The sequence below is a fragment of the Trichoderma aggressivum genome (genome assembly GCF_033847375.1).
Source record: "Trichoderma aggressivum f. europaeum strain CBS 100526 chromosome Unknown scaffold_065, whole genome shotgun sequence".
Taxonomy (NCBI): domain Eukaryota; kingdom Fungi; phylum Ascomycota; class Sordariomycetes; order Hypocreales; family Hypocreaceae; genus Trichoderma; species Trichoderma aggressivum.
Genome location: NW_026946431.1, coordinates 135,590 through 163,193, shown reverse-complemented (window position 1 = coordinate 163,193; position 27,604 = coordinate 135,590). Strand labels below are relative to the sequence as shown.

The window sequence follows — 27,604 nt, the reverse complement described above, 5'->3', positions numbered from 1 at the left end:
AGAAGTAAATGCACAGGGCTAATAATATCCGTGATCGCTTTGCTGGCCGTCCAGTCTGCCCGTGCTTACTCGAGGAGATCCCGGATATCTTCGTCAGATTCTTCCTCGTAACGTCGCCTCTCCTCGGCTTCCAGCATCTTCCTGAGCATCTTCCTCTGCCTGACTCGTGCCTTGGAGCCCCAGTCGGCACTGGTTCCGTCGGCACCTTCATCCGCATCCACATCAATCTCTGCTCCGGCGTTCAGGCCACGCAGCTCGTTGGGCGACATCTTGGCCACCGCTTCTTTGGCCGCCGCCTTGTCCTGCTCATCCTGCTTTTCCAGCGTCTTCACGGCGTGCTTGGTAGAGTACTTGATGACGTGTGGCCGTATCAGCAGGTATGTGCAGACGACCATGACGAGCCGAAGCCAGCCGTGTGTTGATATGTCGGTAAAGCTCCTCTGTAGGTTGTTGGAGGCATTCTGGCCGTACTGGGACAATTGGGACACAACAGAGCCCAATGCATTCAGGGTAGCCTGGCCGGCGCCATCCTGTTGCTGTGATTGAGAGTCCATAGTATCAACCGTGTGTAGATCTCATAAAAGGGATGTAGAAGGGCGAAAAGATGCAGAGCCTTCGCTGCAGTAGGTAGGTGAGGATTTTTTATTCAAGGGGATGTATGTGTGCCGCGCGAACGAAGGTAGCCTCTTCTAGTAGTATACGACCAATATGTTGTCCTGGGGAAATGAGAGAAGACGGGCTTCTTATAGGCGATGCGGAGTGATGTTGAGAGTTTAAAAGGCAAACTTCCAGAGAGGCGGATGGAAGGTTTTTTGTTGGACACCGACAACGGGCAAATTCCTTAGTGAAGACGGCGTGCCCCGGACTATTTCTCCGAGGCTGCCGGCTGGACCTGGCGGACCCGATTGGCCCGATGGAGCGCCATTTAGAGGCCGTTTCTCCTAGATGCAACTACAAAGGCTGAATTGAAAAACGAGTACATGCAGCGATAATTGATAATTGGGCCTTTAAACTTTATTTTATCCTCTTGTTATTGATTGCTTACTTTTTGTAAACCTTGATAGGAAAGGGGCACTATATCCAATATTTTTCATTCACTGGGCGACTCATTGAAAGTCCTATGGCCTCCGAGGAGTGCTGACCGCAAGCGCATCCACAACCAAGTCTTTGCGGCGTCGCCGTGAAGACAGACAACTTGCGCGCTTTTTTTTTTTTATACTGGCCCCCCTTTTCTAAACCAGCAGCAACTTGAATAATGTATATATGATAAATAGGCTTCCTGGCCTATGGATTCTGAAAGCGAATTATACCATCAGCGGTTCCTTGTAGAAGAGGCTGCGTCTACCTTTTGTAGGTACATGTACCCATCTAGCCGTCTTTACGTGTAAAAATACATGTACAGTGACCAATCACGTGATGCTCCTTCCACCAGCGGCATGTTTCCAATCGGCATAGCGCAAAAGCTCTCAATGCTGGTGAGCTCACAAAAATTTCGTCGGCACTCACCCCAGAACGCCTGATCCGGCGCTGTGCAATTTTCCCCTCCCCCACCGTCCAAATATTTTTTTTCTTTCGCCTTCTCTTCTTTGGACCGGCATTGTGTATTTCATACCGGCGGCGCAACATGTCGACTGCATTCAGATCAATTGCCCCGTTTCTGCGGACGGCCCGGCATGGCCTCAAGGCCGGCAGCATCAACCCGCTGCAGGCTGCGCTCAAGAACAACCGAAGTGCCGCTGGTGTTCTCAACATCGCTCGCACATACGCTGTTTTCGAGCGAACCAAGCCGCACGTGAACATCGGTACGACGCCCTTTGGCTTGAATTGTTGGAGGGATTTGGCATTGACAGAGATTCTATTGTAGGCACTATTGGTCACGTCGATCACGGAAAGGTTAGTTCACTATAGCCTCTTACAAGACCGATGTCAAAGCGATCTTATATATTGACCAACTTCCGCAACTATAGACCACTCTCTCTGCCGCCATCACCAAGAGACAGGCCGAGAAGGGCCTGGCCAACTTCCTCGAGTATGGCGCCATTGACAAGGCCCCCGAGGAGCGAAAGCGAGGCATCACCATTTCTACCGCCCACATTGAGTACTCAACAGACAACCGCCACTACTCCCACGTCGACTGCCCTGGTCACGCCGATTACATCAAGAACATGATTACTGGTGCTGCCAACATGGACGGCGCCATCATTGTCGTTGCTGCCTCCGACGGTCAGATGCCCCAGACCCGTGAGCACTTGCTGCTTGCCCGACAGGTCGGTGTCCAGAAGATTGTCGTCTTCGTCAACAAGGTTGATGCCATTGATGACCCTGAGATGTTGGAGCTTGTCGAGATGGAGATGCGTGAGCTTCTCACCACCTACGGCTTCGAGGGAGACGAGACCCCTGTCATCATGGGCTCTGCCCTGATGGCTCTCCAGAACCAGAAGCCTGAGATTGGTGAGCAGAAGATTGACGAGCTGCTCAAGGCTGTCGACGAGTGGATTCCCACCCCCGAGCGTGACCTTGACAAGCCCTTCCTCATGTCTGTCGAGGATGTCTTCTCCATCTCCGGCCGTGGTACTGTCGTTTCCGGCCGTGTCGAGCGCGGTGTCCTCAAGCGCGACGAGGAAGTCGAGCTTGTCGGTAAGGGAGTCGATCCCATCAGGACCAAGGTTACCGATATCGAGACCTTCAAGAAGTCTTGCGAGCAGTCCCAGGCCGGAGACAACTCTGGTCTCCTCATTCGTGGTATTCGCCGTGAGGATGTTCGACGTGGCATGGTCGTCTGCAAGCCCGGCACCGTCAAGTCGCACAAGCAGTTCCTCTCCTCTCTCTACGTCCTCACCAAGGAGGAAGGTGGCCGTCACACCGGCTTCCACGAGCATTACCGACCCCAGCTCTACCTGCGTACCTCTGACGAGTCTGTCGACCTGACATTTCCCGAGGGTACCGCCGATGCTGCTGGCAAGATGGTCATGCCCGGTGACAACGTCGAAATGGTGGTCACCCTGACCAACCCCAACGCCATTGAGGCCGGTCAGCGATTCAACATCCGTGAGGGCGGCAGGACCGTGGCCACTGGTCTGGTCACCCGCATCATTCAGTAAATGTAACGATTAAAAAAACAACCCTGGAACAGCGTGGAGTTGTTGGAACGGAAAACAAAAATGAAAACGGTTGGGGAACTGGGCTCGATGCGTCCAAGAAATGCACATGTCAAAATCTTGGTCACAGGTTCCCGCGTTTGAGCCAAACTGAGCTCGTGTATAAGTTGTAAGAGGAAGTGGGCACATAAAATCTCCGCTTTGCTTCTTCCTTAATGTCTTGATATATGCTGTACTTTAGACGGGAGGGTTGGAGGCAGAAATAGAAATGCAAATGAATCTCCCTTTTCTTAATTTACTTGTTCCAGCATATAAATATGTAAACCACCTCGCCTTTAGGGAGACATTTAGGGAGAGATATTGGAAGGGGGTGGCTAGGACGAAATGTCGTGGACCTAATCACTCGAGATATGCGCGCATCCTGTATTGCCAAAACAAACAGATGCCTGTCACTACACCGGGACAGCCTACGAGAGCTGCGGCATGATTTAAGAGAGAAAAACTTTTCGGTCCATGGCATTCATAGGTCTTCTTGTCGTCATCCCCCAGCACAAAGAAAATAACACCAATAGAGCGGACGCAGTATGAAATTTTTTTCGAATGCAATGGTATTCGTCTATCCTCGGAGGATGTTCGTCAGACGCACGATCTTTCCTTAAAACCAAGCCATCCATTAAACTCCGGTTCCAGGCGGCCGCCCTCCGAGTGCTTTTTGTGTGTGGCCATCAAAAACGCAGCACGCATCCGTCAATCCCTTGCCTCCCCCTCGGAAGCCCCCATACAAACTCCTTTATCGGTACTGTAAGATACAAAGACATGTTAGCTGCTGTTTCTCAAATACCATATCCCTGAGTCCCCCTTCTCTGTTCCCTTTGCCGTTTCCCTCTTGTCCCTAGCTCTTCTATCGGTTGCTTCTGGATTGCTCACCTTGTGGAAACCAATGTCCTTGGCCTTCTCACGGAAGCATTGACGGCACAGGTTGAGGTCGTACTTGCGGACCAGACCGGCAGTGTGCTTGCAGACGCGGCTATAATGAAGAAAACGAGATCCAGTTAGCGATCGGTCTCTTTGTGAATTTTTTTCTCGCGGTTCGCCCATTTTCCCCATCCTCCCCAGTTTGACATTCGCTTGAAGTCGTGCAAGGGAAAAAAACCACCCAGCTCCAGAAAATAAAGGGTAGCATCAGGGCGTCATACCATTGGCGAGAGCCCTTGCCGTAGTTTCGCGGGCGCGAGTTCCAGACGCTTTCGTGGGACATGATTGCGGTTGTGGTGTTGCAAAGATGGTGATTTCGCGAGGGCACAAGTGGGCTGAAATTTTGTGTGAATTTGCTATGGCCTATGCTTGAACCGATTGGAGGGTTGTCAGCCCCGGCGAAGCGGGCCACCAAACCAAAGCCCAAAGGGCAAAGGGGGGATTTTGCACGTGTCACGTGCAGACCCCCGTGATGCTCTTATCATCACGTGAAACAAACGAAGGGAAATGATAAGCAATTGACTACTAGGTACGTACTAAGGGAGCTCTAGTGGGGGCGAATCCCTCGGTGAGGTGAGACGACTAATCGCATGCCGAGCTCCCCGCCTGTGCCTGATCCAACCGCATTCCTGGACTTGGCGCAAGCTGTCCTCTTTTTGTGCCCTTGATTTCAAAGCACTATTTCAGGTGACTCGCCGCGGTGGTTATCTTACGAGTTATAAGTGGTGTTTCTAGCTGGCCATAGCAATTACCCATCGACTGGCACTCCGTTCCCACTCCAGTTTATACAACCAACAAACATCCCCATTCTAGATCTTGCCTTGCCTGATACGTCATGGTTTTGATCAAGAGCCTCGTGCTGGCCGTGCTGGCCAGCTCGGTGGCTGCCAAATCGGCCGTTATCGACCTGATCCCCTCCAACTTTGACAAGCTCGTCTTCTCCGGAAAGCCCACGCTTGTCGAGTTCTTTGCTCCCTGGTGTGGCCACTGCAAGAACCTTGCCCCCGTGTACGAGGAGCTGGCCCAGGTCTACGAGTTTGCCAAGGACAAGGTCCAGATCGCAAAGGTCGATGCCGACTCCGAGCGGGATCTCGGGAAGCGATTTGGCATCCAGGGATTCCCCACGTTGAAGTTCTTCGACGGCAAGAGCAAGGAGCCGCAGGAGTATAAGTCGGGCCGTGATCTGGACAGCCTGACCGCATTCATCACTGAGAAGACCGGTATTAAGCCCAAGAAGAAGGGTGAGCTGCCCAGCAGCGTTGTTATGCTCAACAATAAGAGCTTTCATGAGACGGTTGGAAGCGACAAGAATGTGCTGGTTGCTTTCACTGCTCCCTGGTGTGGCCGTAAGTGCAGACCCTGGCCCCTGATGAAGTGACGTTTGGTATTTACTGGTGCTGCCTCATCTAGACTGCAAGAACCTGGCCCCTATCTGGGAGAAGGTTGCCCACGACTTTGCTGGTGATGAAAACGTTGTGATTGCCAAGGTCGATGCCGAGGGCGCTGACAGCAAGGCTGTTGCGGAGGAACATGGCATCACCGGCTACCCCACCATCTACTGGTTCCCCGCTGGCAGCAAGAAGCCTACTGATTATGAGGGCGGCCGATCTGAGAGCGACATCCTCAAGTTCGTCAACGAGAAGGCCGGCACATTCCGCACCGAGGGAGGCGAGCTGAGCGACATTGCTGGCACTGTTGCTCCCTTGGACACCATCGTGACCAAGTTCCTCGGTGGTCTTTCCTTGGCCGAGGCCGTTAACGAGATCAAGGAGGCTGTTGCCCAGCTCAAGGGCACGGCGGAGGCCAAATTCTCCGGCTACTACGCCCGCGTGTTCGACAAGCTGAACAAGGATGCCAAGTTTGTCAACAAGGAGCTCACCAGACTCAAGGGCATCTTGGCCAAGGGTGGCCTTGCCACTGGTAAGCGGGATGAGATTCAGGTCAAGGTCAACGTCCTGAACAAGTTTACCCCCAAGGATGAGAAGGACGAGCTGTAGGCCAGATACACCACTTGGACATTGATGAGAGAGGCAGAGAAAGAAAGAGAGACAGAAAGAGAGAAAGAGAAAGAAAGAAAGACAACATTCGTCAACTATCAAGCGATGAAAGCATCATAAATTGTATGAAACCCTGAGTTTACAGCTACATATCAAGACAAATGCATCATGATGAAGCCACAATAACCAACCAATTCCTCCCAAAACTCCGTACCATTTTGACGGGCTCTGATCCCTAGACGAGCTTTGCGTAGCTCCAATTTTATGTCATACTTCTGTTTCCATCATGAAGTTTTGGGTGCGGAGCCTGCTTCTTTGTTTTTGCTTTCTAACAGCGCCGCTTCAAGGTTATCGAGCCGGCGAGACATTTCGTCCACTTGACTCATGTTAGCATGAATGAAGCCACTTTACTTTGACCTTTCCGCGGTGGTGGCTACTCACTCTTGGCGAATATCTCGGATGAGACCCCAGCAAATTTGTTGGACAAGGAATTCAAGAGGTCTTCAACGGCGGCTGTAACATCGGCGCTGCTGTCCTCGTTGGCCTGTAGAAGCTTGGTTAGCCTGCTCTATCATTGTAGCTGGACCATCTCGTGAGAAAACAAAAAAGAAGGGCAGCAGATGTGGTGGCATTCTTGAGACTTGGTATGGCCGCTGAAGCCAAAGGCGTGATTGCGAATGCCCCAAGCTCGCTGGCAGTCTCCCCCAGTGTAATACAGAGTGGTAAAAATGTAGACTAGACATACAGGCGCCGGGTTGGAAGCGATAGAGTCACGATTTGATGCCATGTTGGCGTGAGATGAGATGAGACGAGACGATGCGCGGGATCGTTGATTCTTTCGGCGGGCAGTGGCGGGAGTCACGTTACAGACGAGTTGCTGAATTCACCTCCCTCGAAGCTTCGGTGGGCTGTGATGCCGCTTATATATCTGAAGGTGTCTCTTTGTCGGCTTGTTTCAGTTCGAGTCTGAACTCCAGGGAAAGGGGGGAGAGTTTTGGCTCCAGGTCAGGAATGAAGAGCACGAGCTCATGCTGGGCCCCTCCGCTTGCTCTCCGAAGTCGTGCTAGGCGGAGACTGGCTTTAGCGTGCTGGCCCTAAAACGGGGGGCTCTGTGACAGCGGGCTTCAGGGCCCCGTAGCGGCATCAATCGCTGCAGGCGTCCCCTGTAAGCTCGCTGCCCCGCCACAAGCTAGCGCGCCGCCGTGTTTCATTTTCGAGCGAGCCTTCGGGTGTCGCTGACCTTTGGTCACTCCGTGCCTTCGTGCTACCAGCTTGATGTTGACGACATTCTACACTCTACATCATACATCAATCCCATCTTCCCTGCGAGCCTCGATCCCCAGCACCTGCGCCGAGTCGACTCCGAGCAATCCTTGTCCTCGGAATTCCTGCGACAGTATTATCATGATAGCGGCATAGCCGATTCCGCGGCCTCAACCACTGCGCTGGGCAGCATGCCACTGCCGGACCTCCCCGCCTACAGAGTCCTCGGCATCATCTTCATCCTCTGGTGGATGCTGCCGGGCAGCGAGTACCAGAGCCAGTCGATAGCGTTGTCGGATCTCGTTGTCTCGCGCCTTGAGCACTACCGCGCATCCCTCAATGTGCTGAACACGACGCGCTGGGGGGACTTTGCTCCCCTGGTGGAGGGCGATGGCGATGACGCGAGCCCCAAATACGTCAACCTGACGGGATTTCGAGAGAAGGACCACTTGTCGTGGAGGGACCTGGGCCGGTTCCGCGAAAGAGGGCTGCAGCTCAGCCGCCATGCCATGCCAGCGGCTGGCGGCGAGCAGCTCTGGGATGTTGCACAGGGGGAGCCGGTATGGGCAAATGCTTCGGGGGTTCTTCTTGGACAGTGGGTGCGACGCCAGGAGACGATCCCGAGGACATACGAAAGCTACAATCTCAGCGACAGCGTGCCTTCGATGCATTGGATAGGAGATAGAATTGACTGGGCTCGCAACGTCACCGGCAACACTGGCAGGATTCAGGTACGACTGACAGGCAACGAGACGGTGACCGAATACGAGCAGCTCTCCACGGCCGATGCTCCCCTCTCTGGAGGCTTGATACGCAATGTCAAGGCCGTGGTGACGTTTGAAGACACGGAGGGGTCGGGACTGAGCTGGGAAATGATTCTTTTCGGGGTGCATTGGCCACGACAGGGCGTGATCATGATGACGACAACGAGCGAGAAATTCGATGGTGTCTTTGGGCTACCGCATCTGACGCCGGGGCCCGACTATTTCCAGTCCAGCCAGCGGTTTCTGAACGAATCCCTCGAGCACACTATAGCTACCAAGGAGAAGAACATCTATTCCGACCAGAGCATACCGTGGAAATCCAACTTTGAGAGCCCTCTCCACACTCGACATCCCTCTCCAAGTTGCGAATATGTCATGTATCTTCAAACCCATCCTCCGAGTAGACAGAGCCTGGGTCTCGGGCCTGCCGTTCCCAAGGGAGAGAACATGGCAGAGATGTTGCAAGCCATCGAGTCAGAGCTGGAATCTCCACTCGGCGCGCCCATCAAGCACATCCCAAAGCTCCAAATGTCGGCAGTCATCTACTCACCCGACTGCGGCCACTTCATGGAGTCAAAGGGGCCTCCTGATTTCCCCCGGAGCGAGGCCGACCACCTCCTCGGGGTGAAATTCGAGGTTCAGATCAGCAGCATCAACCATTGGCTGCTCGCATATGCGGTGATGATGTTTGGCCAGGTCATCTTGCTCAAGGGCCAAATGAAGGAGACGTATACCCCGTCCACTCTTGGCAGAGCCAGCTTTTGGACAATCAGCATGATGCTCATTGCTGATGGTATGACTTTCAGCGCGGCGGCGTCGTGGGTTGCTACGGCTCAGTATACCTTCTTGCCAACCCTGACGCTCACGTTTGCATCCTTTATGTCCATGACCATAGGAGGTAGCCTGTTAGCTAAGATTCACGAGGTGCAAACGCCACAGCCTCGAGCTCGTCGTGAAGGGCCCCAAGGCGCAGCCAGTCCAAACAGCGGGTCGGGCAGTACGGCCTCATCGGCACCGCTGACGCCAAACCGCACGGGCACGGCGACGGGCCCGATCCTTCCCGGGCCGGTAACCGCAGGACGTGGCCTCGGCGATCCGGCCGCTGCCAGCATCGCGGAGGGCGCTTCAGCCGTGCCTGGCGCACTCCCAGCTGCTGCGAGGCCAACTGTACCGCCGACGCAAAGTGCGACGTTTCAGTCGCTCATGGGCCGGTTCGTGCTCGCGGGTGCCCTCGTCATGTTCGTCAGCGTCTCATCCATAGCGTGGTACATGACGGCGCGCTCCTGGTTCCTCAACATCTGCGCCTTTGTCTACCTCTCCATGTGGGTTCCCCAGATATATCGCAACATCGTCCGCAACTGCCGCCGCGCCCTCAAGTGGCAGTTTGTCATCGGCCAGTCCCTCCTCCGGCTGCTCCCGCTGGCATACTTTTGGCTCAAGACGGATAACTTCCTCCTCACGCGGACCGAGCCCCGCGCTTTTGCCCTGCTTGGTCTTTGGGTCTGGTTGCAGATCTTCGTGCTCGCTACGCAAGATGCCGTGGGGCCGAGATTCGGCATACCCAAGGGCTGGATGCCCGATGCGTGGGACTACCATCCCGTCCTCAGAGAGGACAACGTCGAGGCCGGGGGCCTACCTATCGGCCTTGGCGCCGAGGACAGCCCCGGTCGTGATCGCGGGCGCAGCAGCGAGGATAGGGATAAAACTCGTCCCGGCGACGGCACCACGCGAGCTATCGACTGCGCCATCTGCCGCGAGGTGCTCGAGGTCCCCGTCGTCAAGGCGGGAGAAGAAGACATGAGCGTGACGGGCGTGTTTTCTAGGAGGATGTACATGGTGACCCCTTGCCGCCACATCTTCCACACCCCTTGTCTAGAGAGCTGGATGAAGTTCCGGCTGCAATGCCCGATATGCAGAGAGGATCTGCCGCCCATTTAGACTCGGAAAACCGTAAAAAAGAAAACGGGAAACAATTTTGTACAACAGCGGAATCGTGGAATAGCACGAGAGCGGGATTGGGGGGGTTTTTTTTTGTTCACGACGCCAGGGCGAGAGAGAAAAAAACCGCCGGTATATTAATACTACTTTGATCTTCTTTTCGATAGAATACCCAGCGCTTGTATTAAAAAAAAACTATGCTGCTTCCCATGTGCATCAACCTTTAATCCTGTTGCGTGAGCTCATATCTTTGTTGTCAACCCCCAAAACTTGCCATGAATGAAAAATATAGATCAATAAATAAAGAGCAGATTTTCGCCTTGATCATGCAGCTCAACCAAAAACCAAAGTGTGAAAAGAAAAAAAAGAAAAAGGAAAGGAAAAAAAAAAGCAAGAGATAAGAAGACAGGAGAAAAGAAATATAGTTCATGGCCCTTATAGTAACATTACCGCTCATCATCCCTACGTCTTTACCCATGCAATCCAAAACAGCATGACCGATACTCCCCCAAAAAGAACATTGGCATAAATATTCATAACTTGTGGACATGGCAAAGAAATCGCAAAGATCATTAATAAAAGTCGTGAGCAAAGAAGGGGGCATGCGTAGTCTTCACCAAGTGATTCGGGTCGCCTTGTGTCGTCGGTCCTTCATCCCCTGGCGCAAATCTCGGGAGCCCACAGTGAGCTGAGCGAATCTCTCCCGTAAATCGAAATCGACAGACTGAACCATGATCCTCTTTTCCTCTGGAATCGCTCGGCTTGGAAGAACGGCCTGCGTTGGCCCGCCGGGAAAACTCATCTCAGGAAAAGGATTGTCAGACTCCTCTATCTCCATGATCCATTGAGCAATGTTGGCAGTCAACTCGCTGTCCCACATGCCCTCTCGCCGAGCGCTGCTCCTCAAAAGTTGGATTGCTTCTCGCCTAACGGTTGGCTCTCTGCATTTAGTAGCCACGACGAAGAGCGGCGGTACAATTCCAAGGTCTGCGGAGAAGCTGGGCTTGATGTGATGAGTTGTGTATTTTCCCGCCCTAAACGCAGGCAGTGGTATGCCGTGCTGCTGCTTGCACCTCTGCGGATCGGGGCATCGCTCAGGAGCCGCTCGCTTCTCGTCATCACCAACCACCTCCCAGCCAAGGCTAACAATAGCCTTGAAATGGGGGAGGAAGCCATCAAATTGAACCTCGGCGTCGCAGAAAATAGTCAAGAATATGACATGCATGTTGATATGAAACATTTTCAAGGCTGCTATGCCCGACTTCTGCAGGAGATTCATGCCAAGTTGAAGCCGTGATTGGAAGATGGGTTCAAAGGCCTCTGACCACGAGTCAATTTGGCCCTGAAATGTTGCACCTAATTGTCTCCAGGATGGGGGTAAAGTGTAAGAAGGTTCTTTTTTAGCATGCTGCAAGTGTTCGATGAATCGTAGCAACATCTCGCAGAGCTGATCTGAAGCCAGGCGAGCTTCTCGTAAAGATGAAAATTGATGGGGTATGAGCTTAGGTGGCTGAGGTGAACCCATTTCTGAGAGGGGTGAAGATGGGTCTTGTAAGCTCTGAGGGCCTAGTTGAATCACATATGGATGGGGGAAATGGAAAGCCATGTCGTACGATTTGGCCTGAATTGCCAATCGTGTGAAAATGACCAGCAGATCTTCTTCGACCCGTTCATTGGAAGGAGGGGCTTGCGTCCGCTCATATTGAATCCGAGCCAGAAGCCCCAATCCTGTTTGAATCTGGACAATGGCCTGCCGATGATCACCGATAAAGGAGTCAAAACAGGCCAACAAGACGCTAGCCATCAGACGGGTCTTGTTGGTTGCCAGCTTGTTACCGCTGAGATGCAGCATAGCATTGCAAGCTTCCGAGTATTTTCTGACGGCAACCTGCCAATGACACATGACTGAGTCCAACCGGCTCATGGCACCAGGTAGCGGTGTCGAGTCCGGTTCACAAGACTGTTCAAGCGTCTTATACAAGGCACCAAGGGCCACGACGGCGTGTCGAATGGACGGTTCGAAGTGGCATTCCTGTAGAACACGCTGCGTCCAAAAGTTGCAATCAAAGTATCCAGACAGCTCGGCAGCCGTCTGGACTCGAAAAAGATCAAAGTACAGACTTTCGGTGTGCATCAAGGCCAAGTTGTGAGATGGTTCATACACAAAAGGCATGGTGGCATTGGAGGCGAGAGTTTTGGTCTGCCGCTTGCGACGGTTAACACGCCGAGGCGGGAGCATAACGGCACGGCCTATGGGCAAAAGGCTAGCAGTGGTTAAAGTTGAAGCGCTCGCAATACTGCTTGGCGCCGGCTGCAGATGTTGGAACCCAGCCGATGCGGCAACCAAAGGCTTCGGAGCAATGCGGACGTCAAGAGCAGTCCTGGTCCCGCGATTGGGCGCCGGGTAGCCAGTGCAGTCCTTCTTGCTGCGGACGCACTGTGAGCAAGCCGGACGCATCTCATCACACTTGATGCGCCGCTGTCTGTGGACGGAGCTTGTTAGCGGGTTGTCCGAGATGAGGCGCTGGGGGTGTGAGGACAGGAGAGAGCAGTGGGGAAGGAGAAGCAGAAGGAATATCATGGTGGCAACCATAACAGCAAGAGACTGTACACTCCATGGTTATGTCAAAGTTCAAATGTTCTTACTTGCAGTTCAAGCATCCCGTCTTGACCTTGGGGTTGCTTCGTCGGTTTCGCTTCTTGGGCGCCTCGCTGCCATTATCGCGGCCAACAGCTGAAGCCATGGGCAGGCCAATGCCGCTCGATGACAACGATGGCCCCATGCCGTCAGGATCGGGAGAGCCCGTTGGAGTCGCGGCTGGAGTTTGGTATGAGTCCTCCGCCGAGACCGTAGCCGCCGGCCCGGGGCCAGGAGCAGCCATAGCAAGGATAAAGAGAGAGAAAGGTGAGAGCCCGCGCCGCTGGGGATTGTACAGCTAACAAAGCGTCATACAGGCGGTAAGACCTGCTATAGGGTTTGCGAAATATGAAATAAAAGCAACAACAACAAGAAGAAGAAGATGATGATGATGAAGAAGAAGAAGGAGAAGCAAAAATAAAGAATCGAAGACTCGGGGAACGTATGGCGGGGGTTTGTTGAACGGGGAGGTGACCTGTCTTATCAGTTATATGCCAATTGACGGGAAGCTACCTATGCGCCTTGCAGGTTGTAGCTGCCGTCGTAGCGAAGCTACTAGACCTATAACCTAGCCCGCAGAGTGGAGTCGAGGCGAGACAGCGGATGCCGCTATTGTGATACTACACCTCAGGTACGAGTACAAGATACAAGACCTTCAAGGTACGAGTGCGAGTACAGCGCAGTATTGAGGTAAGACAGACGTGCATGAGGGAAATTATAACAACCTACTAAGTTACTGACAGCAGGACGAGGAGCAAAAACGAGGCGAGGACTGTACGGGTACAAGGAGGATTACGGGAGAGAGATGCAGTGCAGTGCAGTGTGCTGGGCTGGGATGGGCTGGGCAGGGCATACCGCGGCAGCCTTGGGCGGCTCAAATACTCGTACATGTAGGTACGCCAGTTCACCAGGTCTGCTGGCTTAATTCATGCTGGAGCCGCAGACAGACACAAACACACATCCATCAGACGTACGAGTACGCGCGCAGAGCAGACGCAGAGTCGCTGACAATCGTGTATGCACATGCCGCCGCCGTCATGCAGGTCCCCCTAGGGCCACTGCAGACAGGGCTGCTTTGGTGTGTCCCTCCTGGTGGGGGACTGTTGATTACATGTACCTACCCGTACTTCAAAGCCTGCATGGAGTTGGGTTAGGTACTGCTAGCACAATTGCGGTGTACGGAGTGGTGGGAATACTCCAAGGGAATAAAATGCTACCCGGCCCAACTCAACCTAATCAGTACCGTAGTGGCCCTTGGTAGCAACTTATATATCGACATGGAGCCGCAAGGGCTCTGGCAGTTGGTTCCGGGCAGGTACACGGTACGGTACGGTACGGTACGGTACGGTACGGTACGGTACGGTACTTGGGCGACAGCCGGTGACAGGTGCGTTAATATGCATCGTATCAACGCCAGCCAGGATGAACTGAACTGGCCGTGAGCTTGTCGGGGCGGTGGACGACGTGCATTGCTGGTGGCAGTTGACGGCTTGCAGGCATCGCCGGGGTTTCTTGGACACCACAGGGCGACGCCATTGCACCACCGACTCGGGTAGCAATACTAGCCGGCTACCTGCTCGTAGTAGAGGTACTTGCCTGACAGGCGGGTAAATGGCCATGGATCAAAATGTCAAAGTGCCGCCATGTCTCCACGATGTCGTGCCCATATGAGGCAAGAGAACCATCACACGTAATACGCGCCATCAGCGAGCAAAGGCAGTACGGTAGAGACTTTGACAAGGAACAACATGTCCGACGGGTCACCGCCATCGTATAGTAGACTTTGACGCGGCCGTCCTCTTGTACTCATACTCGTACTCCCTTGCTCGTCGTCATGTACCAGCATCTACATGTACTGTTGGGATGGTGGGGATGCCCTCAAAGAATCAAAGTCAACTGACGCTTTAGTTGCCATGCCGCCAACCTCAAATCTTTCCCCTTCCACAACGCCCAACTCGCGCTACCAAAGTTCAAATCACCTCGGCACACATAGTTCGCACCTTAGCTCGCGGTGGACGGCCCCAAATCGCCCAAATCGCCCATTTCAGACGCATGCTGCCCTCCAAAGATGCCGCTAGGCACCGCGCTCTAGCGGCACTTTTTCTTGGCTGCTGCTTTCAATCTGATCTCTGCTTGTCCGTGGACTTGCACCAACGCATCGATGGAGCATGCATGCGACAGGCAAGATTGACGATCCACGTGTCGCTGCCGCCACACGACTGCAGTTGAAGTTCAGGTTCAGGTTCAGGCTCAGGTTGGTAACGACAATGACACTTGACCCGTATCTGCTTCGCTGTGCCAGTGCTAACGACCTGGCATGGACCGCTTGTCTGTGCCGATACTTGACATCACCAAGTTGCACCGAAATGCTCACGCATCCCCCTCTTTCGCTCACCTCCTCTTTGCATGCAGCTTGCCGGAGCTTGTCGTCGGTAGGATGCACTGCCTGTACATTCCGGCCTATGTGCATATTCGGACCTTGAGGATGCTCTGCTCCGGAGATGCTGACCGCAACAAGCTGGTGGCTACGTGCAGTAGCATGCATACGGTATTATAACTTGGCCCGGCTCCGTCAAAGACGGGGTTATGGAATTATATTGTATTTCACGTTTGCATCCATCACTACCGCTTGATATGCCTCAGTCAATTATCCAAAAAATAAGCACAACTGGTCAACGGGGACGCCTTGTGTGAAGTTGGGCACGCACGCAAGTGAATTTACAGAATATATAAGGCAAACCAAGCTTGAGTCAAAGTGTTTCCAAGTAGGTAGGAAACACAAAACGATATGCCAGCCTATTATACCGGCATTATGATCTAAAGCTCTTTCGGGATTTTACTCATCATAAGCCTGATCAAGGGAAACTCTATCTTTAGACGCATGTGACCCTCCCGTACGCTCAGGATCTTCTTTGCTGGTGCAGGGTTCGACTCTCCAGAGCCTATTTCAACACACCAATTCTCCAATTGCCCGGCTGGCAACGGCACTATGGATGTCATTGTTCTAATTATAGATATATAAAGACGCCGTCACCAATTTTCCCTTTAGAATCACGGTCAATTTACTCTCTGACCCTATCCACTACTCTGGCTTTCTGAGGCTCAACTTTCACAGCATTATTAGCTTTAGGGTACATTGATATTGAGCTCGAAGGGCGATTAGCCGGTTGACGACTGTTCCACTCTACCTTGGGCTGGCGCTGTGTGACAATGGTCTGCAGAGTCGAAGCATTGTACGATCAATGACTTGCTAGCTCAGGCAGGCCATTTGGGGCTGCATGGGTATTGGTTCATTCTCCAGTATGTTGGAATCTTTTACAAAGAGGCACCAAACGGTTGAGAAACCGGCGTGGCTTGTAGGCATCACCAGAGGCGGCCGGAGGAGGCCATCTGATTGGCTACATTCAGCCACTGGCCCGCAGAAAAGTTGCGATGATTCGAGCACTTGACTTGAATTTGCACACTTCAATTAACCATCACCGTTGCTTCCATCTACGACTCCATCTAACAGTGTTGCGCATTCGAGGCTATCCAATCTCGTCGAGAGAAGCTAAACAGCACACGACTATACGAACGGTCCATCGACAGCCCAACACCACATAAACGCACCCTCTGTCGGTCTCTCCAATACACTCTAGCAGATTCCAAAATGGCAGAACAGCCCGAGAAACCGCCGCTGCCGCCTCGAAATGAATTCATACACAACTCGGCGCTTGCAGGAGCAATAATCACTCCATTGGTGATGCTGCTGCCACCCAGAAAGGCCGACGTCCGAATGTTCGTCCTGGTGGGAGCGTTCTCACTCTGCACAAACCAACTTGCCTACGAGTACACCGGCCAATCCATATACGCGCGGATGGGGAGCCGCGTGGGCTCAATATTCGACACGGGGCTACCAGAAGGCGCAAAGAGGACCCAGCAGCTGTTGAGGGAACAGAGGGAGAGAGAGGCCGCGCGGAAAGCATCCGAGTCGGAGGGCAAAAGCCGGCTCAAGGACCTCTGGATGGGCGGCGAGGGAGAAGACTGGAAAGAGAAGAGGGCCGAGGAGCACAAGCAGAGCTTTCGAGAGGGCAAGGGCATGAGCGATATCATTTTTGACCAGATTGCCGACGTGTGGAGCGGCAACTGGAGAGGCAAGGCGAACAAGGACGATTCTTCTGCTTTGGGCGAGTCGCAGGGAGAGAAGAAGAAATAATGTTGAGGTCTACATTTTTTGGGTTTGGTGATGTCGATGCAATGCAGCATCTTTTTACAATGAATTTGTACTAGTAGGGCGGCATGATTGTATGATATATTGTGTATACGAGTATATATGTACCAAATACGGCGGCTCAAATATTGATGATGCTGATGAGGGGTGCGATGGGTGCGAAAGACAAAAGTGGCTACGTCACAGAAAGCTGGGGCAAAAAAGGATGGAAGAGAAATACCCTTAGAAACACATGAAATATTTACTCTGGGTTGCCTATTCTGGAGCAAAAAAAAGGGCATTTGACAGGGTACCTATGTGTTTGAAGCTTAAAATAGGGAATGCCTGGTACTATTCAGCATCTTTAGTACCTCCTAGTCTTATAATTTAGCTCTAGGTTTCGATGCTCAAACTGTATGCAGTCGCTGGGGTGCTGAATATATTGGGAGTAACTCGCTCCAAATACCGATTTGATGCCGGGTGCCTAGGGATTGTCCATTTGCTGGCAAACCGAAGTTGCTAAATATAACATCAATCGGAGGCCCATTATGACAGCCAAGACGTGTGTACACGTACTGTAGCAGCGCCTTGCACTGTGGCGTCCCGGCCGAATATCAGAGCTGGGCGATTGAGCAGCACCAGCTCGTATCTCAGCAGTACTCGTAGTACTAAGGCAGTCTGAGCCACCTATTTGTCGTGTCCTACTCCGTACAGTAGGTAGGGGAGGCACCGAAGGTCATGATTGGCCTCGCGCGATTCGCTTGTACGTTTCTGGATCGATGTTTCGATAGAGCTTCGCTATTTGTCCATGCCCAAAGTGTGCACTTACTAATTTCAAGTTGTTACCGATGGATGGCTTCAACTTGTCCCTGTTTTGGTGAGACCCGGCGGAACGAGCAGCCATGGTGCGGAAAAGGCGTCTAGCAACAGGCTGAGGTGGACAATCAGGCCAAAATAGCACGGGACAGACGCCACAGCACTTCCAGCCCGTCATTTTCTGGCTGATCGACGCACAAGTTCCAGCACAGCACAGCCCAGCCCCCCTGGGCCCACCCACGTCAGCGTGCTGTGCATGCCACTGCCGTAGGATTCTTCGATCAGATGTTAGCACGGCCAGTTCAAGGTTATTATAAGAAAATGCGCCTCAGCTGCTGCTCGCCTTGCCTTGGTCGCCCTTTTGTTCCCCGTCTCTCTTTATACGACGAGCCTCTGCCAGCCTCTTTTTGTTTCATCTTGTCTGCATCTGAAAGACGCCCCCGCCGCGACTCGAGGCCTGAAACACCGGCAAGCCTGTGCAAATGCACTGCGCAGTGGCAATTTAACGACCTGATCCATCAAATCATTGCATGTGCACAGGCCGACAGGGGCATCTGCAGCGTCTGAGCTCCGTAAACCTGGTACGAATCGCTGCCGGCGGAATACCAGTACATCGCACATCCATCGTATCCACTAGGTACGTAATCGCCTGGCAAACATCAAAGCAAGGCTTTCTCCTGCCCTCCTACACGTCTCATACCTCGTACCTCGTACCATCCGCATCTTGGACGCATTCATCCATTCATTCACCGAACCTGCTGCAACTCTCTTTGCGATACACCGCTTCTGAAGACATCCATACGCAAGACGGCCACTTGATCCTGTTCTTGGCGTCGCTTCGCTTCTCCTCAATTCCATCGCTTCTCCTCCTCCCCCCCCCTCCTCCGCGTGGCGTCAGAGCCCGCTGGACAGCTCTTCCGCCATGGCTGCCAACAGTTACTACTACGGCGGCAATCAGCAGCCCCAAAACCACCCTACAGCCCCTTACTACGACAGTACGCACGCGCCGTCAGATTCAGAGCTTCCGCAAGCCTACAACCCAGGCTATTCGGATGCTCACTATGAGAGCCCATATGGCGCTCCGAACCACCAGCCCACAACAGGTGCGTCGCCGTTTGATACCGTATTCGACGATCACGCATACCCAACGAATTCGAACTCAGGGCCGGGCGGCGCGAGCAGCAGCGACATCTCTCAGCAAGGATTCTACCACCAAGATACGGGCTACTATGGCTCGAGGACGGAGAACATCCCGCTGCAGGACCACACGAGCAAGTCTCCCGAGGCTACTGACCACATTTACGACGCGCCGGCTGCACAGTCAGACCAGAGGCGTGACAAGAGAGGCAAGGTCCGGGTAGGCGAGCTGGGCATGTTTGGTTCCAACAGGAAGCGCATCCCATGGCTGGTCTACATCTTCTCGGTTGCCCAAGTCGCCGTCTTCATCGCCGAGATTGTGCGGAATGGTAAGCGCACGCGATCATCCAGTTCCAAATTGCTACACCGGCTCTAACCATGGTATCTTGCAGGTCTTTTGACGGGCTCTCCCATCATGATCAAGCCCCAGTTCAACCCAATGATCGGGCCGTCGACACAGGTCCTCATCAACATGGGCGCCCGTTTCCCGCCCTGCATGCACAATATCAAGGAAATCCAAGGCTCCACGATCCCCGTGCTGTTCCTCTGCCCAAACGCCACCAAGAGTACGCAATTCTGCCCTCTGTCGGAGCTATGCGGCTTCGGCGGTGACGTCCCGGATCCTCTTTTCGACGGCGACGAGCACCAGTCCCCGAGTCCCAATCAGTGGTGGCGCTTCATCATTCCGATTTTCATGCACGCAGGGCTTATTCACATCGGCTTCAACCTGCTTATGCAACTCACCATCGGCAAAGAGATGGAGATGGCAATTGGGTCGATTCGATTTTTCCTCGTCTATATGAGCGCCGGCATCTTTGGTTTCGTCATGGGAGGTAATTATGCCGCCCCCGGTATTGCTTCTACTGGAGCATCGGGCTCTCTCTTTGGAATCATCGCTCTTACTCTACTCGACCTTTTATATTCGTGGAAGGAGCGGCGAAGTCCGGTCAAGGATCTGCTGTTCATTATAATCGACATGGTTATATCTTTTGTTCTCGGGCTGCTGCCCGGTCTCGACAACTTTTCTCACATTGGAGGGTTCTTGATGGGCCTTGTCTTGGGTATCTGCGTCCTACACTCTCCTAATTCTCTGCGAAGGAGAATTGGTCCGGATCCATTTTACTCAGCAGTGCCTGGTGCGGTGGAGCCGGGCTCTGTTCCCTTTTACAAAAGCCCAGTTGGCTTTTTCAAGGGACGGAAACCTTTGTGGTGGGCCTGGTGGCTTGTTCGAGCGGCCGCTCTTGTGGTCATCATCGTCGTCTTCGTCGTCTTGATCAACAACTTTTACAAGGTTGGCAATACTTGCAGCTGGTGCAAGTATCTTAGTTGTCTCGTGAGTTTGCGCTCCCCTTTCGTTTTGCCAAGGACAAGCTAACATGGTACAGCCTGTCAATGGATGGTGCGATCTTGGAACCATCAAGGTGCAGTAAAGGTATAAAAGGTGCGAAAACTTCTAGACGAAACATGAGGAGGTAGAAAGCCGATTTTTTTTGTCAACGTCCAAAATTCATCTTTGGTGACCCATGAGATGTCTGCAAAAGAGGGAAGGGAACAGAGTGAGAGGATTCTTTACATTATACATACAGCGCTGGCGTTCAAGGTCGTGGAGGCGGTTACGGTTTCACACTCCCAAGACAATGGAAAGGGGGCAGGGATGATCTCATAATGGGGCGAAAACAAACCCATCTTACAGTTTGTATATAGACGATGACTGTTGTCTCAGAATTAGACTGTCTACATCTCGAAGAGTGTAACTGATTGCATGGGAATGGAAACAGGGGAGAGGGCCTTTTTGCTTTTATTTCTGTATGTTAGGGGTTATGTCTCTGCAAGATGACTGATGCATCTGGCCACATTTGCGTCACATCCTGGCATTGAGTGTGCTAAAGCAGCTCAGCTGTTTGCCAGGCGGCAAGTCCCGCGACTAATTACCTAAGAGAATCGAGGCATGACGACGCTGTTGTTGTTGAATGAGTAATTGGCCCACGGCTAAATATCTTTTGCCATTCAGGAATCTTTGTTTTCTCCCAGACTTTGCTCTCGATGTCTAACCCCTTGTTCTGCGAATACCCATTCATACCGCCTCATGTGGCTCCTTGTCTCAATGACAGCACACAAACGAGCACCTCAAGAAGAGCAGAGCTAAACATGACTTGCTAGACGGCAATAAGAATAGCAGAGCACGCATCAAGTGAGAGCAGACGCATTCGACAACAAAGGTACGACAAGAATGGGCAAGGAGTCCTAACCATTCCTCCGCCTGTCTTCATGATGAATGTTCTTCAATGCATGGCTTAACTGAATGATCCCGTAAAGGGACATGTGTTGAGTAAAAAGAATACACTTCTGATACAAAGCTCTAGTCCTTTCTTTTGGAATTCCTGTTGTTTCTGGGAAGATCTGCCGGCTAACCCATGGTACCTACCTATAGACATACGACGGCACATCAATTGGAACAGATGATGTCGCGATTCATCGGTAAGTCTTTTGATCTTGTCGGTTGAGCGTTACAGCGTGAGGCTAGCTCTAGCTATTGAAGACTATGACCACCACTTGTGATGATCCAAGCTGTTTGACTCTCAATACACTCTGGACCGAACGAGTGTGTTGTTATGCCTGCTGGGAGTGTATGGGTCTGTCATAGTCGTGACTCCTGAACCAGTAATTGTACTGCTAAATGAGAACTTCTTGTGCTTCTTTGTTTGCCCCTGGCTAGCTAGCAATAGATCAAGATCGTTCTAAAACCAACGGGCCGCAAAGGGAGATCCGTGGTGGCGTCTTGCTGTGTGGAATCTTTAATGTGCTTTTGCCTCCCCTTTCCTGAGCTTTGTTAGAGACGGCTAGGCCCAGGAGTACCCCGGAGAATGGCAACCCCGCTCTCGGGTAAGGTTAGTACCTCCGAGTAACCCTTGTACCCTTGTACATCTGCTTAGGTAACGCGGAAACAAGAGAACGCCAACTCACGTGCGAACCCATTAAAGAACAGGTGGGTCTCGTCACGTCACGGTCCGGTAGGCGCGTATTGCTGGAAATATCGTGACGGCCACGGAATCTCGCCTTTTCCTCCAGGGACCAACAAGTCGCCCCAGCATCATTGGAGTTGGAATCCCCAAACGACAAGCTACAGCCGGTCTTGGTTTGTTTAGTCTCTTGCAACAAGCATCACAAAAGGACCATGGCTGCCACAGTCGTCCCTCAGAAGCGAGTGCTGGGCGAGTCCCGCACTCGCCAGAACATCCCCTCATCGCCACAATCCGCCAAGAAGCGGAAGACTGAAATCGACGAGCCTGCACCGATACCTCGCTTCATCAGCTCACAAAAGGGACCCGGAGCCAAGCTGGGATCTGGTCAGACAAAAAGCGTGTTCGAATCCGAAGTTCTCGAAAAGCTTAGCCAGGATATATCCGAACGCAAGCAGAACAATACAGAAAAGGACCAGGCATGGGACCGGCCGCCGGTCACGGAATTCGTCCCGGACCGGGACAGCATATGCTTCCAGTCCATCGAAGCAGAAGAGGGTACGATAAACGGCGGAAAGGTCGCCGTGAAGCTCTTTGGCGTGACTGCCGAGGGCTACTCAGTCATGCTGCATGTCACAGACTTCAAGCACTACCTCTACGTGGCCGCCCCTTTGTCTTTCCAGCAAACGGACTGCGCGCTATACAAGGCATATCTCGAGACGCAGGTCGCCCAGCACCAGCCTGCGATCCATTCAGTGAGCTTGGCCTTGAGAGAAGACATCTACCACTACCAGGGCAACGTACGAAGCCCCTACCTCAAAATCACCGTCACCGATCCAAAGTTTATCAACACGGTGCGATCGACAATAGAAAAGGGTCTTGCAAACTGGAAAGGCATGTGGGGGGCTCTGGATGGAGGCCTGAGAACATATGACAATATCCAATACGTTCTGCGATTCATGGTAGATTGCAAGGTAATGGCTCACTGCACCAATTGATTTTCCTGCTGCTATGACGGTTTGGCTAACAGACAGCGGGCTAGATTCAAGGCATGTCGTGGGTGGAAGCCCCTGCCGGCAGCTACAAAATGATACCAGAACACAGCCGCCAGTCCAATTGCCAGATCGAAGCCGAAGTCAACTACATGGATCTCATAGCCCACAAGCCGGAGGGAGATTGGGCCAAGATGGCTCCTCTGCGTATCCTCTCCTTCGATATTGAGTGCGCTGGACGCAAGGGAATCTTTCCAGAGGCCAACGTCGACCCCGTCATCCAAATTGCAAACGTGGTCACCAAATACGGAGAGAAGAAGCCTTTTATCCGAAACGTCTTTTGTCTAGACACTACCAGCTCCATTGTCGCGACACAAATTCTAGATTATGAGAAAGAGGAGCAGATGCTCCACGAGTGGCAGCAATTCCTCATTAGGGTCGATCCAGACATCATCATCGGCTACAACACCTCCAATTTTGATTTTCCCTACCTTCTTGATCGTGCAAAGCACCTCAAGGTGCAAGGCTTTGAGTACTGGTCTCGTATTCCCAGCAAGCCGTCCAGGGTCAAGGAAACCAACTTTTCAAGTAAACAAATCGGCAGCCGTGACACCAAGGCCACAAATACCAACGGTAGATTACAGCTCGACATGCTGCAGCTGGTCCAGCGCGATCATCACCTGCGAAGTTACACGCTGAACTCTGTGTGCTCCCAGTTTTTAGGCGAGCAAAAGGAAGATGTGCACCACACCATGATTACGGAACTATTCAACGGAACGCCGGAATCACGACGCCGTCTGGCGCTCTACTGTTTGAAGGATGCCTATCTCCCCCAAAGACTGATGGATAAATTGTCATGTCTAGAAAACTATACCGAAATGGCTAGAGTCACGGGCGTTCCTTTTAACTTTTTGCTTTCGCGTGGACAGCAGATCAAGTTTGTCAGTCAGCTTTTCCGTAAAGCACTGGAACAAAAGCTAGTCATCCCCAACATCGCCCCTCAGGGGACAGAGGATCAATACGAAGGTGCGACAGTTATTGAGCCGACGCGAGGGTACTACGACGTACCCATTGCAACTCTTGATTTTGCTTCCCTGTATCCGAGTATCATTCAAGCACACAACCTATGCTACACGACCTTGTTAAGACCCGGAGATGTCGAGAGATTCAAGCTGCAAAAGGACGTCGACTACATCGTCACACCCAACGGAGACTCCTTTGTGACGGCCGCGAAGCGTAAAGGCCTGCTCGCTCAGATTCTAGAGGAATTGCTATCAGCTAGAAAGCAGGCGAAGCGAGAGCTAGCCCAGGAGACGGATCCCTTCAAGAAGGCCGTGCTGAACGGTAGACAGCTGGCGTTGAAAGTCAGCGCCAACTCTGTCTACGGTTTGACGGGTGCGACGACGGGAAAGCTACCTTGTCTTGCGATTGCAAGTAGTACCACCAGCTTCGGTCGCCAGATGATTGAGAAGACCAAGAAGGAGGTGGAGATGAAGTACACCATTGCAAACGGCTACACCCACGATGCTCAGGTCATTTACGGTGATACCGATTCCGTCATGGTAAAGTTTGGAACCAAGGATCTCGCAGAGGCGATGAAGCTCGGTGAGGAAGCCTCTAAATTCGTATCGGGCAAGTTCTTGAAGCCCATCAAGCTCGAATTCGAAAAGGTCTACTTCCCATATCTCCTCATCAACAAGAAGCGATATGCCGGGCTATACTGGACAAGGACGGAGAAGTACGACAAGATGGACACCAAGGGTCTTGAAACGGTGCGGCGTGACAACTGCCTGCTGGCACAGACTGTCATTGAAAAGGTCTTGCGGATGATTCTCATCGACCGAGACGTTCAAGGTGCACAAGAGTAAGTCAAAGTAGATGCGATCGTACGATTAAGGGGGTAGAATGGCTAATGTCTCTTGCAAACAGTTACGTCAAAGGCACAATTGCAGATCTGCTACAGAACAAGGTTGACATGTCGAAACTGGTCATCACAAAGGCCCTGACCAAGGAAGACTACGCAGCCAAGCAAGCCCACGTCGAACTCGCACAGAGGATGAAGAAGCGCGATGCCGGCTCGGCGCCTGGCCTTGGCGATCGAGTGGCGTATGTCATGGTAAGGGGAGCGGCGGGAGCCAAAAACTTTGAGAAGTCGGAGGATCCAATCTACGTGCTGGAGAACAACGTGCCGATCGACACCAAGTACTACCTGGACAACCAGCTAGCGAAGCCGCTCGGACGAATCTTTGAGCCCATCCTAGGCGAGACAAAGGCAAAGTCTCTGCTGACGGGAGACCACACGCGTACCATCTCGGTGGCGGCCCCCACGGTCGGTGGCCTGATGAAGTTTGCCAAGAAGACGCAGACGTGCATGGGATGCAAGAAGCCGCTTACGGGCAAGCACGAGAGCGCCGGCGCAGTGTGCGGCGACTGCGCGCCTCGCGTGGGAGAGCTGTACAACAAGACGCTGGACCGAGTATCGGACCTTGAAGTGCGGTTCGGACGGCTGTGGACTCAATGCCAGAGATGCCAGGGTAGCATGCACTGCGAAGTCATTTGCAGCAGCAAGGACTGCCCCATCTTTTACATGCGAATGAAGGCCAAGAAGGATCTGGAGGACGCAGGCAAGGAGCTCTCCAGATTCGATGCAGACCAAGCCGCCATCTGGTGAGAGGCTTGCATGGGGGTTTAGGTGGGGAGCTGCACGATGATGCAACCTCTTACTCCGTATTTTGCCTTATTATTTCTCGGGGTTTTTTGGGGGTCAGACGAGAAGGGCCCGGACAGCAGAAGGGCTGTATTTGCATGTATCCATCATTGGATGGCGTTTTCTGGAGTGAGTGCGAAGCATCGTACTCGTATAGCATGTGTATGTCTATGTACGGACCAATATGCGTGGGGGTTCATGGTATATCGCTATGATTGCCTCGATATTCTGCAATGCCGTTTTTGCGTCGGTAATGTGGAGGGAAGAGGCGCGACTATGGATCATGTATAGGTATCACAAGTTGATTTGGCGGGACAGCGTATCGTCAGGGAGAAAGATGGAATCAGTTACGTCCAAGTATTAGCATCGCACAATTCAATTGCCAAGAAATAATCATAACGAAATGGGGTTCCTGACATCGCCGAGAGGGCAGCGTATATACGTTCGGTGAGAGGGAATGCAGAGCCTGGTTATTCCGAGGCCGCGGCTCGAGACACGGCAAATCCACGCAGGCAATCAATTATGCGGGTGTTTGTGGCCCCGAGACTACGAGTAAGAGGGCCGACTAGAGAGCTGAGAAAGAATGGCAATCTGGGTTGACGGTTGACGGTGAGCTCCGATACCGCAGGGCGTCTTTTTTGCGTACGAGTCGGTGGTTTGGAGGTGATGGGTTGGTGGATGTAGGGAGAAACCGGAACGGCGATTGATTTGGATTTTGGTTTGTACGAGGACGTGACAGCGGTGACTGACTAATGCCGCTTTTATTGTGCAATGAATGCTATGAGGCACAATGGCTGGCTGGGTGGCATTGTATGGATGTATTGTATGGATGTATTGTAGGAATGGTGGTGTGAAGCAGGCAATGTCTAAATTATGGGGACTGGAAATTGGCATTGAAGTCTTTGTGTTTCTCTTGATAGAGGCGTTTTGGTTGGGCTTGTGCTGTAGCGCTGTGGAATGGGGGGCATGCGTTGCTCAATCCATCCAATCTTCAATGTTTGCTTCCCCGTATGTTTGTGTCATAGAGAGATATGAGAGAGAGAGAGAGCAGTTGGAATCACACGTGTAATTGCCTGATATCGTCAAGATCAAAAAAAAATGTCTTGCAAGACTGAAGCACATGTCAAACCGCACACTCCCCCCCCCAAGCCAATCGCTACCCTTGCCATCGACTAGCCTCTGATTTCGCGTGCTTCCCGCATGCCGGTAACGGCGCGCTTGGATCTTAGCCAAAGTCTACGATTGGACGGCGGCGATGCGGCGACGCAATTGAATCTTCAAATCGGCGGCCAATCAAGGCGGGCGTCGTCGCTCGGATAGGGGATTGATAGACTGGGATGAAATCGGCTTTTTGACGGCTTATTTGGTGGTGGAGTTTGTGATTGAAGGTTATCATTATCGATATGCTTTACTTGATGGCTTGTTATTGATTTGATAGGATGGGCGCGTCAATCTCTTTACACACCCGTGTTAGTGATTTCAATACTACTACTACTACTACTACTACTACTACAGACATCGGGCGAGGGATGAGACGGAATATTCAGCCCTCTTGGATTAAATGGCGCTTTTTGGGGCGTGGGGCGTATCTTTTTCTTCTTATTTCCCCGTTGAGCGATTATTGGAGGCGTTTGGTGTTTTTGTTTTACCGTGCTGACAAGAGATCTCGGCTGCTTTTAATGTCCTTTCTTTTTCCATGGTGTTTGTCGAGCAGCGTCATAGACTGACGCCCCCCCCTCCATCTCCCAATCTAATCTCATCTACCTAAGCAAGCGACTATCGGAGCGCCAACCTTGTGGCTTCCTAACATTTTTTCTTCTCTTCTTTGGTGAGACGTAACGTGCCATGGGGGTGGGATGGGGATGGGGGGAAGAAGCGATGATGGAGTTTCTTGGCCATTGAGTTTGGCCGAGATGGCGAAACTTTTGGGCCTTGGCTTTTTGGGAGGGAGGCGAAGATCCGGAGTACTATCTTAGTAGGTAATCTATATAAGAGCAGCTTGATTCCCGTGGTAGAAATGTTTGGCTTTTTCCCCTTCCTTCTTTCTTTTCTTATTTCTTGATTACTGGGTCTTGCAGCTCTTGCCATATAGATATTGTTGTTTGAGTGGCCTTGAATCACGCGACACAA

At 52.4% G+C, this 27,604-nt stretch overlaps 10 protein-coding genes across 10 annotated transcripts; 6 read left to right on the top strand and 4 right to left on the bottom strand.

The window, feature by feature from the left end:
• Positions 1-65: 65 nt before the first annotated feature.
• On the bottom strand, positions 66-554 carry Triagg1_10126 (uncharacterized protein; the record flags this gene model as incomplete). Its single annotated transcript, XM_062894163.1, has 1 exon — positions 66-554. The coding sequence occupies one exon, from the start codon at positions 552-554 to the stop codon at positions 66-68; it is 489 nt and encodes a 162-aa protein (XP_062750965.1).
• A 1,070-nt stretch (positions 555-1,624) lies between these two features.
• On the top strand, positions 1,625-3,101 carry Triagg1_10125 (uncharacterized protein; the record flags this gene model as incomplete). The annotated part of the gene is made up of 3 exons (XM_062894162.1): positions 1,625-1,802; positions 1,865-1,893; positions 1,968-3,101. 3 exons carry the CDS (start codon positions 1,625-1,627, stop codon positions 3,099-3,101), a joined length of 1,341 nt encoding a protein of 446 aa, XP_062750964.1.
• Positions 3,102-3,917: 816 nt separating this feature from the next.
• Triagg1_10124 (uncharacterized protein) lies at positions 3,918-4,356 on the bottom strand (the record flags this gene model as incomplete). The annotated part of the gene is made up of 2 exons (XM_062894161.1): positions 3,918-4,125; positions 4,295-4,356. 2 exons carry the CDS (start codon positions 4,354-4,356, stop codon positions 3,918-3,920), a joined length of 270 nt encoding a protein of 89 aa, XP_062750963.1.
• A 552-nt stretch (positions 4,357-4,908) lies between these two features.
• On the top strand, positions 4,909-6,070 carry Triagg1_10123 (uncharacterized protein; the record flags this gene model as incomplete). Its single annotated transcript, XM_062894160.1, has 2 exons — positions 4,909-5,419; positions 5,484-6,070. The coding sequence occupies 2 exons, from the start codon at positions 4,909-4,911 to the stop codon at positions 6,068-6,070; spliced, it is 1,098 nt and encodes a 365-aa protein (XP_062750962.1).
• Positions 6,071-6,354: 284 nt separating this feature from the next.
• Triagg1_10122 (uncharacterized protein) lies at positions 6,355-6,857 on the bottom strand (the record flags this gene model as incomplete). Its single annotated transcript, XM_062894159.1, has 3 exons — positions 6,355-6,446; positions 6,512-6,614; positions 6,816-6,857. 3 exons carry the CDS (start codon positions 6,855-6,857, stop codon positions 6,355-6,357), a joined length of 237 nt encoding a protein of 78 aa, XP_062750961.1.
• A 667-nt stretch (positions 6,858-7,524) lies between these two features.
• Triagg1_10121 (uncharacterized protein) lies at positions 7,525-10,035 on the top strand (the record flags this gene model as incomplete). The annotated part of the gene is made up of 1 exon (XM_062894158.1): positions 7,525-10,035. One exon carries the CDS (start codon positions 7,525-7,527, stop codon positions 10,033-10,035), a length of 2,511 nt encoding a protein of 836 aa, XP_062750960.1.
• Positions 10,036-10,648: 613 nt separating this feature from the next.
• Triagg1_10120 (transcriptional regulator family: Fungal Specific TF) lies at positions 10,649-12,917 on the bottom strand (the record flags this gene model as incomplete). Its single annotated transcript, XM_062894157.1, has 2 exons — positions 10,649-12,640; positions 12,708-12,917. 2 exons carry the CDS (start codon positions 12,915-12,917, stop codon positions 10,649-10,651), a joined length of 2,202 nt encoding a protein of 733 aa, XP_062750959.1.
• A 3,405-nt stretch (positions 12,918-16,322) lies between these two features.
• On the top strand, positions 16,323-16,868 carry Triagg1_10119 (uncharacterized protein; the record flags this gene model as incomplete). Its single annotated transcript, XM_062894156.1, has 1 exon — positions 16,323-16,868. The coding sequence occupies one exon, from the start codon at positions 16,323-16,325 to the stop codon at positions 16,866-16,868; it is 546 nt and encodes a 181-aa protein (XP_062750958.1).
• Positions 16,869-18,208: 1,340 nt separating this feature from the next.
• Positions 18,209-20,245, top strand: Triagg1_10118 (uncharacterized protein; the record flags this gene model as incomplete). Its single annotated transcript, XM_062894155.1, has 4 exons — positions 18,209-18,315; positions 18,486-19,144; positions 19,208-20,148; positions 20,201-20,245. 4 exons carry the CDS (start codon positions 18,209-18,211, stop codon positions 20,243-20,245), a joined length of 1,752 nt encoding a protein of 583 aa, XP_062750957.1.
• A 1,745-nt stretch (positions 20,246-21,990) lies between these two features.
• Positions 21,991-25,438, top strand: Triagg1_10117 (uncharacterized protein; the record flags this gene model as incomplete). Its single annotated transcript, XM_062894154.1, has 3 exons — positions 21,991-22,749; positions 22,818-24,631; positions 24,697-25,438. 3 exons carry the CDS (start codon positions 21,991-21,993, stop codon positions 25,436-25,438), a joined length of 3,315 nt encoding a protein of 1,104 aa, XP_062750956.1.
• Positions 25,439-27,604: the final 2,166 nt, after the last annotated feature.